At 50.2% G+C, this 21,186-nt stretch overlaps 1 protein-coding gene across 1 annotated transcript; it reads right to left on the bottom strand.

The window, feature by feature from the left end:
- Positions 1-12,268: 12,268 nt before the first annotated feature.
- Positions 12,269-20,312, bottom strand: KRT74 (keratin 74). The gene is made up of 9 exons (XM_003831051.5): positions 19,776-20,312; positions 18,922-19,136; positions 18,413-18,473; positions 17,847-17,942; positions 17,156-17,320; positions 16,345-16,470; positions 14,656-14,876; positions 14,146-14,180; positions 12,269-13,655 (listed from the first exon to the last, which is right to left on the bottom strand). The coding sequence occupies exons 1-9, from the start codon at positions 20,244-20,246 to the stop codon at positions 13,456-13,458; spliced, it is 1,590 nt and encodes a 529-aa protein (XP_003831099.1). The 5' UTR covers positions 20,247-20,312; the 3' UTR covers positions 12,269-13,455.
- Between the last annotated feature and the right edge of the window lie 874 nt (positions 20,313-21,186).

Below are 21,186 nucleotides of genomic sequence, written 5' to 3'. Positions count from 1 at the left end.
TTCCTGGATAGTTCAGGACACTGGGTAGAGTACTGGGGCCTCCAACTCCTGTTCTCCTCCTTCCTGGAAAGGGACTGATCAGGCATTACCTCTCCCCAGGCCTCCTGGAAGCATAACCCATAGAGGGCAGCTGCTCTCACTCATGGGGTATTAGGAGGTGGAGTGACCCTCTCGCTAGCATGGGACAGAAGCAGCCCAGGCCAGAGCCAACCACGGGCACTATCCTCACTTCACCCCCCTCAAACACCCATAATAAAGCAGGCTGGAGGCTTCAAACACTGGAGAAAATGAGGACGAGAAAAGGAGGATGGAGTTGGGGCAGGTGGCTGAGAAATTCGGGGACTTGACTGGAAGGAGGTACACAGAAGACAAAGACAGAGGCTGGCCCATGGCCTGGAGGGTTATGGAGATTCCTGGGTGGTCCACTTCATCATTTCTGTCTCTCCTCCAATGTGTATCTGCTAATAAGACTAGGAACAACTTGAGGACAGTAATCATCTGTTTAGAGTTCAAATAAAGAAGCTGTTATCAAAATGAAACTTAACTCCTATTGCCTCTGTCCAGGCCCAAGTGGGCCAAGAACAAGGCTGGCTGAGCCCTCCCCAGGAGTGCAAGCCTCCAGGCAGGCTCAGACCAGAAAGACCCAATGGGGGTGACCCAGTAAGCACGATGTCATTCTACTCCAAACAGTCCTTTGATGCCAGCCCCAGAGACTCTGGCTGCAGCCCCTGCTTCCTAGCCACTGGCTCCTGTGTTGGGCCCCAGCTACTCCCATGATCGCCATTGCCACTGTGGCCCTATTCAACCCAAGGCAGCTCTGTCCCTGAAGATCACCCTTGCCCAGAGATCCCTGCTGGAGCCCCATGGGTGAACAGCAGCTCTTTGCTGGGTGGGGCACAGGAGGGAAGAAAATCTGGAGACAGGCTGGTTTGGGGCTCTCTCTCATATTGTTTAGGGGAAGAGCCTGGACTCCAGTCCCTCCCACTCCTCTGCATTCCTTCCTCTACTCTTGCCCCTGCCATTTTGCCTTCTTTGCTCTTACTGAAACTACCCGAATTTTCCTATCCCTGCCTTCTCTCTTTCTCACCTTCTCTCTCCATCCCTCCTCATCCCTCCCATCCATCTTCCCTCCATCCTTCCCTCTCAGCCTTTCGCCATCTCTTGTTCTGTCACTTCCCCATCCTGCTCTCCTCCAGGAGGTCTTCCTGCACCCACACAGGCCAGGTCTGAGCTCTCCTCACCTCCCTCCACTCTGAACACATCCTTATCATGTGCTGGAGGGGCTGCAACTCTGTGACAGCTCCCATGGGGATCCTCTGAAGCCATGACACATGTCATCTTAGTTTTTCTTTGTAAGGCTAGCAGAGTCTTCTCCAGATTAGAGACCACCTAGTGCACTCTGAGATGGAGCAGGGACACCCTCGTAGGGGCCTTCAGGTCCCCTCAAGCATGGAAATAAAGGACAATCTTGAGTTCCTTCAAGGGAAATTCTGGGCACCTTGCTAGCCTGGAGAAATAAATAAGCAACTTGACAAGCAAGAAGATAACAGTAGCCCAAAACAACAGCCACGAAAGCTAGAATCGTGGGAAACTAAAGATAGCACCTTAACATATGTCCCGGAGTTGTTTGTCAGAAACCCAAACCCCACCAAAAGGGATGCCTGGGCACATAGACCTCAGATAAAGGGACACTGGGCACTGAGCTCTGACCACCACTCTTTGTTCTAAATTTCTTCCTGAGGGGCCTGAAGAATGTCACACCTACAAGCCAGAGCTAACATTCTTTTCTGCTGACCCCAAATTTTTAAACAAAGTTTCTCTTCCTTAACCAATTGCAAATCATAAAATCTTTGAATCTGTTTATGACCTGTAAGCTCCCACTTAAAAACATCCTGACCAAACACCGCATGTTCTCACTTATAAGTGGGAGATGAACATTGAGAACACATGGACACAGAGAGGGAAACAACACACACCAGGGCCTGTTGGGGGGTGAGGGGTGAGGGGAGGGAATTTAGAGGATGGGTCAATAGGTGCAGCAAACCACCATGGCACATGTGTACCTATGAAGCAAACCTGCACGTTCTGTACAGGTATCCTACTTTTTTTAAGAAGAAATAAAGAAAATAAAGAAAGACATCCTGCCATTTTAGGCCAAAGCCAATGTGTAGCCTTCATGTATTGAATTTCGCCTGTAACTTCTGCTCTGCTGAAATTTACCCCGCCTTTAAAGCCTCTAATCTTCACACCATCAGGGAGGTTGGGACTTCAGCATTAGCTGCCTGGTCCCTCTTGCTTGGTGCCCTGCAAATAAACGCCTTCCTTTCCACTGCTGCAAACCTCGGTGTAGATATCTGGTCTTCCTGGGCCGGGCAAGTGGACTCCAGTTTGGTTCTAGAACTCTTGCCTCCCTCCCACCCTTCCTTTCTTCCTTTGGTGGACTTCTACTGAGTGCCTGCTGTATGCTGGCACCATGCTCAGTGCTGGGGACACAGGAGTTGGTGGTGTACACTGAAGATTTGAAGGTTTTCTAGAGCTCTTGCTTGTGGTCCTCCATCTCTGGCTCTGAAGGCTGCATTTCTTGACATGCATGGCAGAGCCCTAGCCCAGCCTTTAGTGTCCCTGCTGCTGCTGCAGCCACCCCAACCCATCCCACAACCTCCTTCCTCAATGCCCCAGCCAAGGACATCTCACCCACTGGCCCCATCTTCGACTACCTCCAAAATTTTGCCAAGCTATTCTTATTCAGCCTGGAACCCCTTATCTCCCGATCTCCTCTGACCCCAATCCCACTGCTCTTCTGAACTCCTGCTTAAAACCCTGGATTTTGCAGTCTGCCCTCCCCAGCGTCCCGACTCCTCTGTCCCTTGACACCCATGTGCAGGTTGCTGTTTCCTAGGGCCTGGGTCCTGGGTCCTGGGTCCTGGGGAGGGTCCCATGTCCCAGTCAATTCCTCCTTCTGTGCCTTCCCTGAGAGCCCAGGACCAGCCTCTGAACATCCCCTCCCAGGTACGGGAGAATCAGTGAATAGCCCCTTGTTGGAGAAGCAACAAAACAGAGCAGAGTCAGGGCATCTTTAGGGGGCTTCTAGGCCTGTTGTCCACCTGGAGTGGCACCAGGTTGGAGCCCAGGCTGCTGCAGGGATCTGAATTCCATGCCACCACTCAGCCGCACAGTTTGCTCGGTCTCTCTAAGCCTCAACTTCCCCAGCTGTAAATGGGAAATAAACTCCTGGTGAGATAGTTGTGATGATAACATGTTAATCCATAGAAAGTGCCTGCTTTATAAAATACATAATAAATGTTATCAACAACTAAAAGCAGAGAGCTCAGTAGAATTGGGGAATTGGCCTGTCCTCCCCTCTCTCCTTTCTCTCCTCTGGACCAGCACATTCCCACGCAGTGTCATCTGATGTTGTAGGAAAGGGAGGGAGTGGGGTTCCCTCAGGCCCCAGTCTCAAAGAATCTGCCAACTCAGACCCTCCTTGATATTGGAAAATTTGCCATTAAAAATAAAAATTGTACGCCGGGTGTGGTGGCTCATGCCTGTAATCTCAGCACTTTGGGAGGCCAAGGCAGGAGGATCACTTGAGATCAGGAGTTCAAGACCAGCCTGGCCAACATGGAGAAACCCCATCTCTACTAAAAATACAAAAAAAGAAATAGCCGGGTATGGTGGCTGGTGTCTGTAGTCCCAACTACTCAGGAGACTGAGGCAGGAGAGTGGCGTTAACCCAGGAGGTGGAGCTTGCAGTGAGCCGAGATCGTACCGCTGCACTCCAGCCTGGACGACAGAGCGAGACCCCATCTCAAAAATAAATAAATAAATAAAAATAACAGCCACCATCTAATAAGTGCTAGCCAAGTACAAAACTCAGTAGAAGGCACTTTACAAACATTATCTCAGATCTTTTGGTATTGATCTTTTATCAAATATTTATTGGGTACCTACCAAGTGCTGAGGGGGGCCATAAAAAGTTTCCTGCCCTCAAAGGATTTAGTCTCTGGGTCCCTCCAAATGCAAGCACCCCTGGGAGAAGAAGCTCATCAAGCTTTTAACAAGTGGTTAACACCTTAGCATGAATTAGTTAGTCAGACACTGGCCATTAGGCATGAGACACCCAGTGTTGTTGATGAGGCCAGTGATAGAGGAGGAAGGAGAGTTGGGGACCTCCCACAGGAAGGGAGGGCCTAGGTGGGGCTCCTGAGGTGCCTGTGTTTTTCGGGAGGGAAAAAAGGAGAGACTGAAGGAAACCAGGACAGGGCCACAGCTCACTAGGGGGACTAAACCCCCAATCCCCCTGGTCCCGCTTTAACTGAGATCTGGGAAGATTTAGGGGTGGGAGGAGCCAGCACCCCTGCTTGGGGAGCCCTCTGGCCTGGTGGGGAGGCAGGATCTGAGCTGCCCGTCTGGCTCTGTTTTTCTTTCATGCCCTCCATGGGAGGGGTCCAGCTTTCCACATGAGAATTGAATTCTGAGCAATGTTTGGGCAGGCGTGGACATCTCTAGGCCAGTTATACCCATCTGTGAAACAGTCGGGGGAATGCGTCATATCAGAGGATCAAACCCCTAAGATACCAGGAACATCTGGCTTGGACATTCAAGAAAAAAATTAAATGGCATGTTACATTACATTTGTGTGGCTCTTGGTTTTATAGCCACATGTTTTATTTGGCTTACATGTATAATTTGTAAGTGTCTTTGTATTGTTGTTTCTGTGTCTGTGATCATGACCAGTTTGACACATTTGTGTGTGAACCCATGGCTCTAATTTGTATCTTGCTCTTTCCTCTCAGCACTCTTGGGTCTGATAAGTCTGGAGAGAGAAGACCTCCAAGAGCAGGGCAAGACAACCGAGTACAATATAAGAGGGTAGTTGCTGGGTGAGAGGAAAGGGGAATGCATAGATGTGGGGACACTAAACCTACAAGGGCTGCCTGGAGGATGGAGTTTGGATCCCAGTCTCTTAAGGGAAGAAGGCTTGGATGGACAGGCATGGAGGAATGAGGAAAACTGCCCTGGGTGGCAGGAGGCAGGTCATTTGTGAGGAAAAGACCCACCAGGGTGGAGCAATCATGAATAAAGGACGACTTTGGGTGGGGGGACTCTAGATGCCAGGCTGTGCACATGATGGGGCAGGCAAGTGATGGGGAGCCATTGAGGGCTACTGAGCCAGGGAGGGCCTGAGCAATCCATGTTTGAGGCAGCAGAATCCAGGTGCTATGTGGGCAGGATTGGTGGGGGTGGAGAGAGGCTGGAGGCACCGAGAGAGGGTCAGGTGGTTCTCTGAGCAAATAATTGTCTCCAGAATTAGAGAGAATGAGCTGAGCTATTTGGATGATATCAGCCCAGGTCCTGCCAGCCCTCCTCAGCAGATGAACCCAGGAAATGAGCATGTCATCTATGGATCCCCCAGAAGCCCCCCTCCTGGCACCCCCTCATCTTTCAGTGGTTTCAGATAGGCAGGGTTTTCAGCCCCAGCCAGCCGGATGGAGCACAGTGCCGGGGGCCTGGCCACAACCCACCATTCATTGGGGGGCAGGACAGCTGGTCAGCATTTTTGCAGCTGCCAAGGCTGAGGGTGTGCCCACCCCAGAGGAGCTGGGTTATAAAGGATAGGAGGGCTGTCCTTCCAGGCACGGCTCCCCTCCCATTTTGCCATATTTCTGACAGAGAGGGTCATCTGGGGCTGCCCCCTCCTCATTTCCTCCGCACTCAGCTCCGTGGCTGGGAGAACCTCCTTTGAGCCATGCTGCAGCCCCACGCCAAGCCTCTAGCGAAGTGCATGGACTTGAGACTCTGAGGACCCAGGTCCCAGTCTTGCCTTGGCCACTCATGAGCCGTGTGACTGTGGGCAGGTCTCCTACCTTCCTAAGCCTCTGTTTTCACATCTCTAAAAGAGGGGGTGCCAACACCTGCTCCACCTACTCCCCAAGGTGGTTGGGAGGCACCTTGTAAATAAGAATAATGGTGACGATGATAATAATAGCAGTGGTTAACACATATACAATGTGAGTGCTGTGAGGCATCCTTCTAAGCGCTTCACATATATTAATTCATTTAATTCTCACAACAGCCCTATGAGGTAGGTGCCATTATTGTCCCCACTTTACAGATGAAGATGCTGAGACACAGGAAGTTAGGCAGCTTACTCAAGAGAGTACTCAACCAGGATTTTTTTTTTTTTTTGAGATGGAGTCTCACTCTGTCACCCAGGCTGGAGTGCAGTGGCACGATCTCAGTTCACTGCAACCTCTGCCTCCAAGGTTCAAGCAATTCTCCTGCCTCAGCCTCCCGAGTAGCTGGGATTACAGGTGTGGGCCACCACACCGGGCTAATTTTTGTACTTTTAGAAGAGACAGGGTTTCACCATGTTGGCCAGGCTGGTCTCAAACTCCTGACCTCAAGTGATCCACCCACCTTGGCCTCCCAAAGTGCTGGGATTACAAGTGTGAACCACCAAGCTCAGCACTCAACCAGGATTTGAGCCAGGGCTCAAATACAGGCATGCTGGCTATAGTCTGTGCCCTTAGCCTCCACACCATCCTGGCTTTCTTGAGTACAAATGTCTAGTGCCCCTGCGTGTCCTATTCCCAGGTGAGCATGCCCAGCTCTAACCCTCACCAGCTCTGGTCTCTGCTCTCTCCTGTCCCTCCAACACTTGAACCATAGTGTGAAAAGCTGAGCTCATCACTTTCTGTCCCTAATATACCCTCCCACCCCATCAGTGCCCACGCCCTCACTCACCCGGGTGCTCCGCACTCTCAAGAAGTCACCTGCCATCTCTTAAGGCAGTTGCTCTGCATCTATCGCCATGGCATGGCCCAGGCTGCCCCTCATCCTCTCCCCTCTGGAATTCTGGCAGCAGCCTCTTGGGTGGTCCTCCTGCCAGCCCACCCTATAAGCCTCTGGTTTCCAGGATTAACATTTCATACACTCCTGTCTTCCTGTCACAACCCTCCAGCCAGCCACATCTGACCCCTCAGTCCCCTTTTCAGCCTTCTTTGCTCTTTTGGAGAAAATAGATGTGATTTCAGGACCTGGGTGAGGATGGGGTTGGGGATGCTTGTGAGGCCCTGACATGTTTCTTACGGGCAGCTTCCTTTTTCCTGATGTCATGCTCTGGGCTATTCTCCCAGCCTCCTGCCTACCAGGCAGGACATAGCTACTCCAAGAAGCCTCCCCTAAGCCCTTCCGAATTCCCCTGGTTTCCACCCCTTCCCTGTCAGGGTCAGGCTGCAGCTTTCTCCTGCTGCTCAGGTTCTGGGCGCATCCCTCCACCCCAAAATGACCAAAGGCTCCAGGGCTTAATGCATGAACTGTGAGCACTGCATGTCTTACCAGCTGACAGACATGTTCCAAGGCATATCAGAAGATGTGTGTGCACATCTGTATGTGAATGGCTGGGAGCAGAACAGGTGTCCAGCCATTATGAACATGGCTGTCCTGGTTGTCCATGGCTGACATCTCTGATTGGTTAGTGCCTGCTTGTACCAGCTGTTAAATGTTTTGCATCTTCCATAGACATCAGCTTTGTGAGCCTGCAGCCTCATGTCTATGCATGCGTTACATGGGTTTCTGATGACATTGCACCTGATAATTGCTCCCATCTTCTATTAGCTGTTGCTTTCAAACCCCTGAGTCTCCATTATTCTCCATTAGTGGTTTCTAACAGGGAGCTGATTGTCCCTTTTTCATATATTTTCAATATATTCTTTTTCAATAATAGCCATGATGGGAGGGAGCAAAGCAGTGACTCCCAGCTGGTGACCAAGTGAGGGAATCAAATTCATTCATTCATTCATTCAACAGCTCTGAGACCATGAAAGCAGGAGAAGTCATGACAGTTTAGACCTGAAAGAACATCCCTTCCCCAGGGCAGGAGGATGGCCAAGGTGAATTTTCAAGGTCACAGAGGATGCATTTCAATGAGACTTTCTCTACCAATGAACACAGATTACTCAGTTAAAGCCTCCTGCTACACTGAGTTTGGAACCTAGAGAGAATGGTTAGAAAAATCAGAAAATGGGAAGGTCAGAGGCAGAGGGAGAGGCATAGGAAGAAGCTGCAGGAAAGGGTGGATGAGGTCCCAGGACACAGTGCACAGACACTGATTGTCGTGTTCTTTTGCATTCAGTGATCCCATTTGACACTTACTAAGCAGCCTCTCTGTGCCAAGCATTTACCACATACAGGGATAGAGGAAGACACCAGCCTGCCTTTGAGGACTTCTCAGTCCAGCAGATAGGTCTGCCATTGCAGAGCCTTGTAGGTTTCATTAAATCCCAGGTGGAGAGAAGATTCCAGTAGCAATTGGGTTTTGTGCTCACTTCAACTAATGAACCAAGGTACAGTGAGTTTGGGAACTTAAGCAAGATTTTGGGTGTCCACTTAAAATCTTAATCCAAGTTACTGTGCAGAGGCCATGACCCTGACAGAGAAAAAGAAATATTGCAGTTTTTTGGCTTCAGATGCTTCAACTCAACAGGCATCAGCAAGAGCTATGAGAGCCACTCGAGAGCACTGAGTTGCTCTTCATAACCAAAGTCTGAGACTCAGGTGGTTAGTTAAGCAAGCACTTAATTAGCCGAGAGAGAGCCAGTGGTTGTCCTCAGCTGGGTGTAGCGGCCAAGTGTCAGAGACATGGTCAGCTCTTGGCCATCAGAAGTCCAGCTCCCCCAGGCTTGCCTTGGCCAGTCAAAATGAGGGTAAGTAGTGTCTGTCCCCCTGCTGGTCATGGACAACTCTGTCTTTATGCCAGGTTGCTATTTGCCACACGGTAGGGAAGGCGGAGAGCAAAGTCCACGGATACAGTTTCTCTGACCTTTTCCCTGCTGCACTCCCAAATTTTATTTTATTTTTTATTGGGGTGAGATTCACATAACATAAAATTAACTATTTAAAGTGAACAATTCAGTGGCATTTAGTATGTTCACAATGTTGTGCAACCATAACCTCAATCTAGTTCTAAAACATTGTCATTACCCCGAAAGAAAGCCCTGTGCCTACTAGCAGTCACCCCCATTTCCCCTTCCCCAACTCCTGCAACCACCAATTTGCTTTCCATCTGTATGAATTTACCTCTTCTAGACATTTCATATAAATGAAATTATATAATGTGTGGCTTTTTTTGTTTGGCTTCTTTCTCTTAGCATAATGTTTTTGAGATTCATCCACATTGTAGCACATATCACTGAGTCATTCCTTTTTATGGCTGAATGATATTCCACTGAAAGTATATACCACAGTTTTTTTTGTTTTTTTTTTCCATTCATTGATGGACATTTGAGCTGTTTCCACCTTTGGCTATGGTGAATAGTGCTGCTGTGAATATGCATGTACATGTGTTTGTTTGAGCAACCTGGTTTTAATTTTTTTTTTTTTTTTAATGAGACAGGGTCTTGTTCTGCCACCCAGGCTGAAGTGCAGTGGCACAATCACTGTTCACTGCAGCCTTGAGCTCCCGGGCCCAAGTGATCCTCCCAGCTCAGCCTCCCAAGTAGCTGGCACCACAGGCATGCATCACCATACCTAGCTTTTTTTTTCTTTAAGAGACAGGGTCTCCCTATCTCCCTTGCCCTGGGTTGCCCAAGGACAACCTCCCTTGCCCAGGTTGGTCTCAAACTCCTGGGTTCAAGCCGCCCCCCAGCCTTTGCCTCCAAAAGTGCTGGGATTACAGGGATGAGCCACTGGGCTCAGCCGTGTTTTCAATTATTTTTGCTTTCTATCTAGGAATGGAATTGCTGGGTCATATGGCAAATCTGTTTAACTCCTTGAGGAATTGCCAAAGTTTTCCACAGTGACTGAACCAGTTTACATTTCCAACAGTAATGTATGAATGTTCAAATTTCTCCATAATCTCACCGCGTTCATTATTTTCTGTTATTTTTATTATAAATCATCCTAGTGAGTATAAACTGGTGCCTAGTTATGGTTTTGGTTTGCATTTCCCTGATGACTAATTATGTTGAGCATCTTTTCCTGTGCTTCTTGGCCATTGTGTATCTTCTAAAGAAAGTTTATTAAAATTACTTGCTCATTTTTTAACTGAGTTGTTTGTTTTTTTTATTGTTGAGTTGCAAGAGTACTTTATATATTCTGGATACTAGACCCTTATCAGCTCTGTGATTTTCCAATATTTTCTTTCATTTGGCAGGTTGTCTTTTCACTTTCTTGATAATGTCCCTTACTGTAAAGAAGTTTTTTAACTTTGAGGAAGTCCAATTTATCTAGTTTCTCTTGTGTTGCTTATGCTTTTGATGTCATATCTAAGAATTCATTGCCAAATCAAGGTCACAAAGATTTCCCTCTACATTTTTTCTAAGAGTTTTATGGTTTGAGCTCTTATATTTAGGTTGTTGATTCATTTTGATTAATTTTTGTATATGATGTAAAATAGAGATTCAGCCTCATTCTCTGGCATGTGGATACCTCACTGTCTCAGCACCATTTGTTGAAGAAGCTATTCTTTCCCCTATCGAATGGTCTTGGTACCCGTGTCAAAATGGCCATAACTGTAAATAATTGAAATTAACAATCGCCTCTGGTCCTGCCTTCATGATTTCTCCTCTTGGGCTTCAGGGGACTCTGAGTCCAAAAGCAAGAGCACAGTCACTCCTGTGCACCTCTCAGCATCTTCATAATCCCAGATGGCAGAGAATCTCTCCATTTCTCAGGTGGATAAGCTGCAGCCAGAGAGGCTGCTCCTTCTGCCCACCTCAGCACTCTAGTAGAGGACACACTGTATCACATCTGCTTAGCCCTTCATCCCTGCATCCAGAGCCACGTTTGCGTGCAGCCATCACAGCCCAACAGCACCAGCTCAGGTGTGCCCAGTTGTCAGGGGCATGCTGCACAGCAGCCTTGAAAGAAGTGATTTCAAGGAGGCTCATGTATTAATACTTCTCCAAATGCTATTTCAGGTTGTGGGTCTCATTCCCTCTCTCACCTCAGGCCCTCTTACTGGGTCCCTCACTGGGAATGTGGTCTTTTGGGAAAGACAGAGCATCAATGCTAGGAAGGGCCTTAAGGGTATCTGGTGCAAAGGCTCTTAACCGGTGGTTCATGACCCAGGGAATCCATGGATGGGCTGTGGGGATCTGTGAACCTCTGGACATGCAGTAGACCCTGTCCACATTTCAGGGGAAAGATCCATGGCTTTCATCAGCTCTCAAAATGTTCATGACTTACAAGGTTAAGAACCACTGTGTGTAACAGGTGACTGGTTAGTGGTAGAGCTAGAATGGAGCCTCCCACTCCCAGGGCACTAGTTCAGTATCCACAGTGGCAGCAGTGGTGACATCAGAGGGAGACATTTGGGCAGAAAGCCCAACACACTCTTGGGCTCTTGTGTTTCCCACGGTTTACTGCACCCTGGCACACACAGAAGAGGACCTCCTTAATACATGAAAGCCACAGGGAGGTGAATGGAGGCCACTACTTAGGCCAGAGTTCCCATCCTCCCAAGGCCTGTCCCCATTGTCTTGAGGCCTGTAGAGGTGAACATCTTTGGGCACACCCATGACACAAGACAAATTTGAAGGCTGCTTAGACAGCTAGACTCTGCCGGCCACAGCTGAGGGACTTGGAAATCCACCCAGCCCCACTGCAGATTAAGCATCTCTAATCCAAAAGTCTGAAATCCAAAGTGCTCCAAAACTTTTGGAGCATTTTATTTAAAATTTGTATAAAATTATCTTTAGTCTACGCAGAAGGTATATATGAGACATAAATGAAGTTCATGTTTTGATTTGGGTTCCATCCCCAAAGTATCTCATTATGCACATGCAAATATTTCAAAATCCAAAGTCAGGAATGTTTCTGGTCCCAAGAATTTTGGATAAGGTATACCCAATCTGTATTGACTTTGGAAAATCTGAGATCTCCCACCCCCTACTAAATAAGCACATGAAAGCCTGTGTCCAAACTACTATGTTGCTGTGATTTAAATTCCCTCTCCAGGAGCCCATGTGTCCATCTTTCTGGTTATTTAATTAAACTCTCCTCCTCCTCCAGGAAGCCTTCCTTGCTTAGCCTCTCTATTCCAGTCCCTTACTAGCATTGCTGCCTTAGGCTGCCCTTCCCTGATTTACATGAGTGTATATCTGTCTCTTCCAGCAGCCTGAGATTGCCTCCAGAGCAGCCTCATCTAAGTTGGCCTGCAGCTTCCCAGCAAGAGTCCTGCACGCTTGCTGGGGAGAAATGGAGGGTGGCACATCATCACTAGAGGGTGGAACATTTGGAAAGATTGACAGACGGACAGAAGCATACCTCTGACACCACTCAAGGACAACTTAATGAATATACAGCAGAAATTCAGAGTCTTTAATTCAAACAAAAGAGGAAATAGATGCTGCCATTCTTAGGAATATTTACACCCTGAGCCATGACATCTGGACTAGGCAGTACCACTCAGCGACAGAAAAGCCAGCTCCACTCACTGAGCTCAGCTCATGGCACCAAAAATTGAGAGTCAGAAGCTATGTAGGACACAGCCCCAGAGAGACTGTGGAAGACAAATCACATACCCACAGTCCTGACAAAAGGCAATGTAATTACGCTGCCCTCATCAAAAAGAATGGTGACTTTGACAGCCCTTTTGTTAAAAAGGCAGTGACACACCACAGAAAAAGCATAGATCCTTGTGTCGGCCAGGCCTGACTCTGGCACATAGGTGGGTGACTGGGGCCAGTTCTGCAGCCTCTTGGGATCAGGCTCCCAGTCTGTTCCAAGGATGCTCATTGCATCTTCTTTGCAGGACTGGATGAGAATAGGAGGCAATGTGTGTAGGGTGTCTGGCATCTAGTAGGTGCTTGACAAATGATGGTAGCTATTGCTGATAATGAAGGAGGTGGGTGGGTGACACAGGCTGGCAGAGAATCCCCAATACACCTTCACTTGGCTTTGTGGAGATGGGTGCAGCTGGTGGTCTACAGATGTACACGTGGTGTCCTAAATATTGGCGTCATCCTGCAAAGTTGTTTCTGATGGAGCAAGTAAAGGCTGTCTAACTTCTCACCACCTGCTTACAGGTCTCGTGTCACCCCACCATGCTGGCAGGGGATGTAAAACCTCTCAGACAGTAGCTAACTTGGCCTAAGCACAGAACAAACCAGCCCCTCCCCTGTCGTCTCCTGCTCCTTCCCTCTTTCTAGGGATGATCACAGCTTCCTTAGGGCCAAGAAGGTTATAATGGCTTGTGCCTCCAAAGCCTCCTGCCAGCCAAAGGCAGCGAGCAAAATGAGAAGTCATTAGTCCACATGGGACCTAAGGAAACAGGGGAGGTGACTGTGTCAATCAGAGCTTGAAAGTAAAAGCTAAACCACGAGGCAGACAGTTGAGTGTACTACAGACAGTTTTAAAACTCAGGGCCTGGGAACTTGGGTGTGGCAGACACCTTTGGGGGTGGCAAAGTCACCTCTTCTTCCAAGTGCTGAGGTGGGTGAGGCCATGGGTCTAGCGGGTGGCTTTCCTTGCTGGGATGCTGGCTGGGGTGCTCTTGCCCTGGGAGTCCTTGAGGTCTCCCCCTCGCACCTCTGTGGTCTTGGTCTGCCCGCTCTGGGTGCTGCCAGAGCTGCCTGCCACAGCGCTGGCCCCGAGGTCAACACCCGCAGAGCTGGGGTGGTGGTAGCTGTAGCTGCTACTGCTGATGACAGCTGAGGAGGAGGGGCCAAGAGCAGGGGAGAGGAGCAGTGTCAATCAGCAGATAACAGCTATGGTAACGGCTGTCCCCAAGGGCTTCTCCACAACAACACCTCATTTAATCCACAGAACCACCCTCAGTAGTCAAGAAGCACTACAGAGATGAACTGAGAGCCTATTATGGGCCGGACTTCGTGTGAGGTGAAGACCCCATAGGATAGATACAGTTCCTGCCCTCCTGGAAATTCTAGGAAAATCCATGTCCACCAACCCTTTCTCCAAACGACAACGTCCCAGGGGAGAAACAGGAAGGGAAAAGGGTGGGCATGACCTCAGTCACCATTTCACAGGATGAAAAGGGAGAACATTTCCTTTGAAGCCCAGAAACCTTCCCAAGACAGTAACAGAAGCTTCTTGGGAGGTGAGACAGTAAACGGAGGTGACATCACTTTGTCCCAGGGTCCCTGGCTTTCCCAACCCAAGGCATCTCTCAAGAATACTCACAGATGCTCACAGAGGATGGATTCTCACCAGACATCCTGTGAGACAGAAAGTTAGAGAAAGATAAAAACTCAGTGTCGAGATTCCACTAAACATCAATGGGGTCCTGCTTTTATACGTGCATCATTTAAACTCATCCTTATAACAACTTACGAAACTGACACTATCGCCTTCATCTTACAGATGAGAAAACAAGAGTCCTGGAGATACTAGATGATTTACCGAGACCACACCACTAGCATGGGGTAAAGCCAATAATTAGCCCCTGCTGAACAGCCAGTCATTAGCCCCAGGTCTGTCTGAGCCCCCGGTTCTCTTCACAGCAGCACACGGCCATCTACGCTTCATGGCTCATGTCCAACAACCCCTTGCAGGAAGCTGCCTCTGAGTTCACGAAATCACCACATCTCTTGCTTGTATTGGCACTAACCATGTTGTTCTCCAGGTGGCCCCTCAGCCAGACAGGAGCCACACCCCAGTCCCTTCTCACACTTTCCCCTCCACCCCACCTACCTGCACTCCTCGCCCTCCAGCAGCTTGCGGTAGGTGGCAATCTCCATGTCCAGGGCCAGTTTCAGGCTCATGAGCTCCTGGTACTCTCGCAGCATCCGCGCCAGCTCCTCCTTGGCCTGGTGCAGGGCGCCCTCCAGCTCATCCAGCTTGGCCCGGGCATCCTTCAGGGCATTGTCTCCCCGCTGCTCAGCGTCAGCGATGGCCGTCTCCAGGCTGGCACGCTGAAGGGCAAAGAACAGAGAGACCATCAGAACAGAAAATTACATTTAGCTCATACCCGTTAAGTAGAACAATGCCCTCATTTTGCAGATGGGGCCCTAGGTGACAAGGAGTAAAAGCTGCAAAGCCAACACCAGAACTTTGTCTCTTCTATTTTCTATTGCAGAGGAGTATTCAAAGCTGTTGTCACATGAAGCTGTGGAAGCAGTTTCATTTCAGGAGGTCAGGAAGAAATGTCGATGTTTGCAAAGTTAGATAGTGCCTGAGACCGGAGGCCACCAGTATCTACAGATTCAAAATACTCCAGGTTCAGGAAAATCATGCCCGATCCCCTAGCAAGGCCAGCCCTGAGGATGAGACAGTATGCCACGGTCCCACTGCGATCAGATTCCTGCTGCAGGACCTCTCCCCATTGGGGATCCTTCTGATCTGTTAGCATCCAGATGAGTGTTTCTGGACTCCAGCACTCTGGGGAGAGTCTGTGTGAAGGCTCCCAAATCTGGCCTTCCCTTAGAGCAGGAGGATAAGGCCCTAAATTATAGGCACAACCTCAGAAGCTGGACTCTGATGAACATCTGGGGGGCATTGCGATGCCTGTTGCTAACAGAGAGGGAGGAACTATGCTCATGGAATTTGTGAATTGGCCAAATGTAGAGTCGTAGAGTTGTCCCTGTGTTTGCCTGCAGAGCATGGAGGGTTGTCGGGGCACCAGAAGGAGAACAGGCTCAGATCTTTCCGCTGGGCAATTCTATCACTAGCAGAGCAGACCTGGTTCTCAGAGAGGTCACAGGAAGGATCCTCCAGCCTCCAATATCATCTCCCCACTGACGCAGTGTTTAAAATTTGCTGCTGCCAGGTAAGACAGGCCCCCCACCCCCACCCCCCCGCCCACTAACATGGAAGTAGTACCATGGCACAGGGCAAGGGAACCCAGGAGGGCTTCATTGACTGCTGTGTCCCTCAGTCAACAGACCATGCCCCACTCCGAGAGCAGGAACCTGGTGTGGCCACAGAGGCGCCTGATGCATACCCTCTGCACCCCACACACGTTCCGTGTCCAGTGGGAGGAGGAGACAGAGGGTCTGCCCTCAGAGGGGGCACCCAAAGGGGACATGGGGCAGGTTCATTGGACACAGAAAAAGTCTGCAGAAGAGGAACCTGGGTTCTAATCCTAGCTCCATTCATTACCAGCTGGGGGCTCTGGGAAAGTCCCTTCCCCTTCCCAGCCCAGTTGCTTTATCTGCAAAATGAGGAGTCAGAGAAATAGGTTTGAGGCTCCTCCCAGTTCTGGGCGGGGTACCAGCTCTGATGGTAGGGTACCGAGGTAGGGTGGGAAAGGGAGACTGTGGGTGGCCGAGGGACCCCTAAGCCCAGCAGGGGATATTTGCTTGTTCCCAAAGGGCAGGCCCCATTTCCTTATCCCAGAGCCTGCTGTGGAGACCGAGAGTTCTTTGTGGGGCTGCTGCCCACCTGCTTCTTCACATTCCCGATCTCACACCGGATCCTCTGGATGAGCCGGTTCAGCTCCACCATTTCGCTCCTGGTGTGTTTCAGGTCGTCACCATGCCGACTGGCTGCCAGCTGCAGCTCCTGGATCTGGTTTCCCAGAGATAGGAAGTTGGTGATGAGACAAGAGCACTGGGGAAGGGTCCTGTAAATAAGCCACCCCTGCCACCCTCGCTGTCGGTGGGATTTAACGGAGCTGAAGAGGAGTGCTGGGACAGGGTCCTGGGGGCCCAGGTAAGGGGTTTTCTCCCTGACAGCCCCAAAGCATAGTTCCATTACTCAGTTTACCCAAAGCATAGTTCCATTACTCAGAGCACTCCTCGCCTTCCATTTCCTTTTGAAAGTCTTCCCGTGGGGATCAGGAAAGAGCTACAGGCTTCTCCTTCTCTCACTCGCCCCCCACCAAATTCACCCATGGCTACACTCCCGCAAGTCTGTGATTCTCCCTCTGCTCTGTGGCAGCATGCCCCCATTCCTATAAGTGTGTTTGTTTTACCACCTCACTTCTTTCACATGCAACAGAGAGGAACAGGCAGTTCGTGGATGGAGGAAAGAAGTGAGGGATCCTCTCTGTTGCATATATTCAATCCATACCAGTTTCATGATTTATCTTTGATAACAAGCTCTGCTAAGAATTCCTTTTTTCCTTGAAGCCTTGGTTGGAACCTTTCTTTCATTCAGCATGCCCACAAAAGTATTCCTCACATTCACTGTGCAGGTGACCCCTCCCAGGAAGCGAGGGGCTGCTGTGGGAGGAGACCCATTCGGTGACCACCTTGGTCTGGTACAGGGCCTCGGCCTCGGCCTTGCTCTTCAGGGCGATCTCCTCGTAATGCATGCGGACCTCAGCGATGATGCTGTCAAGGTCCAGGTCCCGGTTGTTGTCCATGGACAGGATGACAGAGGTCTCACTGGCGTGAGTCTGGATCTGAGCGATCTCCTGCATTGAGAGAGGAAGACAGATTCAGCAACCCCCTGGCTTCCCTCTTCTGCCCCATCAGTCTTCTGGGCCCATGGTCCCTGGCCCAATAGGCTGCTAGGATCCACGGGGACAAAGTAGGGGGAAGAAGTGCCCTGTGGGATGTGTCTGCAGAGCTGAGGGAGAGCAGCTCACAGCAGCAGGAACCCCTGCATATGGCAGATGCCCGCTGGCACATGCAGACGGGTGAAGAATGCATTTTCCACAATTTCACAGAATCCAAGGGTCTGTGCTTTGTAAGACCTCACTGGGTTATCTTTTCCTGCCTGTGGGCAAGGCCACTATTGTGGTCAAGATCAATTTCCTTCTGTATGTATGGCCTCCAAGGACCAGCATCCTGCACTTCCATGGTCTCCTGGTGCAGGGTTTTGCACCTTTCTACCAAAACATCTTTCATTTTGTTGATCCTAAATCTCTCCTTTTGGTATCTCCCTGGAAGAGTCGGGAAGGAGGCAGGGTGAGGGTGGGGGGACAGGAGTGTCCTTACTGCATCATACAGACACTTGAGGAACTTGATGTCTTTGTCCAGTGAGTCCACTTTGGCCTGAAGCTCCACCTTGACTGCGTAGGCTGCATCTGCATCCTGCCAAGAGGCCCCAGAGTCATTGGGGGATGCAACCCTCATCCCACAGCTGCCCTGCCCAACTCCTGCCTCAAAGCCACCTGATTTTCTATTTTCTACCCACAAAGGAAAGCTCACTCAATATCAATTTCTTCTCAGACTCCCTGAAGCTTTGGGAATAGGGAAAGGAGGATGGGGCAGCTCTGTTATGCCTGGAGAAAACAAAGCCCAGAGAGGTAGTAGGTTTCCTCAGGTCACACAGCAAAGTTGAGCTGGACCCGAGTTTCACAGTTCCCAGACCAGAATTCTGTCGGTCTCTGTCCCTTTCCCGAGTGTGTGTCTTTCCTCTCCAACTCACTGGAGGCCAGGACTATGACTCCAGCCTCACCAGGCACCAGCCCCCTCCCCAGCCTCCTGGGCTGAAGTCCTGAGCAGAGTTGTTAAGATGGGGGTGCGAGAGACCCTAATAAGGAGGCTCCTCCCTCCCTTACCTTCTTAAGCACCACAAACTCATTCTCTGCTGCTGTGCGCCGGTTAATCTCCACCTCATATCTGCCAGCAGGGAGAGTAGATGGCCTTAGCCCCCTTAGCCAAGGAACTTTCTCTTCCTGCTGGCCAGGCAAATGTTTGGGATACAGGGTCCCTGCAGGGTCTCTGGGGTGAGCAGTAAGAGGCTAGTGACAGGAGTAAGATATCCCTGAGTTGCTTCACTTGCCTCCTAGTTTTTGCATGTTAGGAAAACACCCAGGTGCCTATTGGGCCCCCGACACCAGCAACTGAACATTTCAGTGGGTCAAGGAGCACAGGAACTGCTTCCTATCAACTAGGCAGGAAGTTATCATCAAAGAGGATAGGCCCTTCCCCCTAGCCAGAGAAAGGGATGTGAGCTCCTGACCCTGGAGCATACTCCCCCATCTCCTAAAAAATAATGGCACAGATATCAGGTGAGCCCAGAGGCACGGGAAACATGGTCTGTGACCCTCGGGTGGGGCCTGCTCACCTCTTCTTATAGTCCTCCACCAGATCCCTCATGCTTCTCAGCTCCGAGTCCAGCCTCACCCTGTCCCCAGACAGTGTCTCCAGCTGCTTCCGCAGGTTGCTGATGTAGCCCTCAAGGATGGGCTCCAGGTTCTTCTTGCAGTTGTTCAGGTCCAGCTGCTGCAGCAGCTCCCACTTGGTTTCTAGAACCTGGTTCTGCTGCTCTAGGAACCGTACCTGGAACCCAAATCAACAGACACCTGGAACCACAATGGGTGCAGTCATGCCCCCTGGACACACACCATTGACTCCCCAGGTTTGCCATAGATTGTTGTAGTCATTTTTGCTCATGTCTTGACTCTCCACCCTTGCCATTCCACACAAACTAGATCCTTTACAAGTGCTCATTTCCTAGCCTTCTGGACAAGCCATCACTGAGAACTCACTCAAGGAGTTTCCAGAGCTTTCTTCTATTGCTCGGCCCTGGTCCCAGGAGATGTCCTTCCTTATGTCTCGACTAAGTGTCTCTTCCTGTACCATGAGCCCTTCCCTCTGAACACTGCTGGATTCTATTAGCCTTTCATGTTCTTGGAAGATCCAGCTGTCCTCAAGAAACTCATCACTTTTTTGTCAAGGAAGGGCTGCTCTTTACCCAGCTTCCCATCCTTCCCTGCAAAATCGCCAAAGAAGCCGATATATTCATGTATTCCTTTGTCCTCCATGGCTCACAGACCTACTCTCCTTCCCTAATGATGAGGAAGCCCTTCCTGAGGCCCAGCTGCACCTTTCCAGCCACAGTGTGCAGTCCATTCCCAGGCAGCAGGAAAACTGCTCAGACCTCAAGGTGCGGCCTCATCCTCCTCCTATGAGACCCACCTTGTCAATGAAGGAGGCGAACTTGTCGTTCAGCACCTTGATCTGTTCCCGCTCCTGGGCGCGCACCTTCTGGATCTCAGGGTCCAGCTCCACGTTGAGGGGGGCCAAGAGGCTCTTGTTGACAGTGACCTGGTGGATGCCCCCAGGTGGGCACACAGACAAACATGCAGGCCCCAGGTCCACACTGCCAAACATACTGCCAGCAAAGCCACTGGCCCGGCCCCCTCCATACCCAGAGCCAGGCCTGAAGCCGTAACCTCCAGCCCGAACGCCGCCACCAGCCACATTGAAAGAAATACGCCGATTCCCTCCAAGGCTATAGAGGCTCCGACTGCCAAAGCCAGCACCAGCCCCTCTGCCAGCTGCACAGTAAGAAGCCAGGCTACCCACAGCCTTCCTTGGCACCACTGCCGAATGCACACTGAAGTTGCCCTTGTCACCACTGGACTTGATGTTCAGTTGCCGACTCATGGTGGGAAAGGTTGAGTTGACAGAGCTGGAGAAAAGCAGTCTCCAAGGGGTAGAGAACACACTGATGGGGCACCCAGAGTGCTGCCTCCTTTTATCCCTGTTGAGCCCAGGACACCGGAAAAGGGCGTCTCTCCACTATCTCCTTTCCCCTGCTGATGGGCCAGGGGCCATGGGCAATTTGTAGAACAGAGATCTCCAAGCCCTTTGCAGCAACAAAGCTCTTCTGATAGCAAGTGGAATATGCTGCCCTTGCAGAGTGGAGTGGTCTAATTTGGAGTTTATCTGTGCTCCCTAATTAGGGACCTGAAGACTTATCCCCTGAAGAGATCTCCTAGCTTTATTTTTCCAGTGCTACCTCCTTCTTGCTTAACCATCAGCAAGGAGCAGGGGAAATGCCTGACTTTCCCCAGAGGAGACTCACCTGAAAAACCCCAGGTTTCTTCCCAAAAGAAACCATCTCTCTATTATAGGGTCTTGTGTGGAAGCTGGAATTTTTACATCAGGGAAAAGAAGACATGGAAAGATGATTCTTCTTGGAAAGATGTCCTCAAAGATCTGGATCTGGGTAAGAAGCTCCAGGGTCCGTCCTTGGGCCATGCTAAGGACCACAGCTGTCTAGCAGTGAAGTGGACCCCAGGAAGGAAGAGGAATGACTCTGCAGCATCTGCATGCCCCCCTAGCAGGCATATTGTCTAGGGCCTTCTGTGTTGGGCAGGGCCTGGGTGTTGGTGACCTTGACATTGCCTTACAACCATGAGAACCTTTCCAGTCAGCTGCATTTCCTCCAGTTGGATTTTCTCTCCTGGATAAGATTATTTGTCCTACTCTAGGAGGTCAGGCAGGAGCTGGGATATTAGCCCCTGCACTCCCTGGGGAAACACCCTATGGCTGAAGTCACCAAGGAAAAGGACCCCCTAAGTTTCACTCCCAGGTTCAGGGT

This window comes from Pan paniscus, chromosome 10 (genome assembly GCF_029289425.2).
Source record: "Pan paniscus chromosome 10, NHGRI_mPanPan1-v2.0_pri, whole genome shotgun sequence".
Lineage (NCBI taxonomy): Eukaryota > Metazoa > Chordata > Mammalia > Primates > Hominidae > Pan > Pan paniscus.
Note: the sequence above shows the minus strand (reverse complement) of the source record. Positions and strands in the feature narration are given on the sequence as shown.

What these genes read in the sequence shown, in the direction of transcription:
- KRT74 (XM_003831051.5), bottom strand. Translation starts at nt 20,246, where the DNA reads ATGAGTCGGCAACTGAACATCAAGTCCAGTGGTGACAAGGGCAACTTC. An exon ending in GTGGAGGACTATAAGAAGAG is followed by an intron (nt 18,474 to 18,921) that starts GTGAGCAGGCCC and finishes CCCTGCTGGCAG; the next exon opens with ATATGAGGTGGAGATTAACC. An exon ending in AGTTTGTGGTGCTTAAGAAG is followed by an intron (nt 17,943 to 18,412) that starts GTAAGGGAGGGA and finishes GCCTCTTGGCAG; the next exon opens with GATGCAGATGCAGCCTACGC.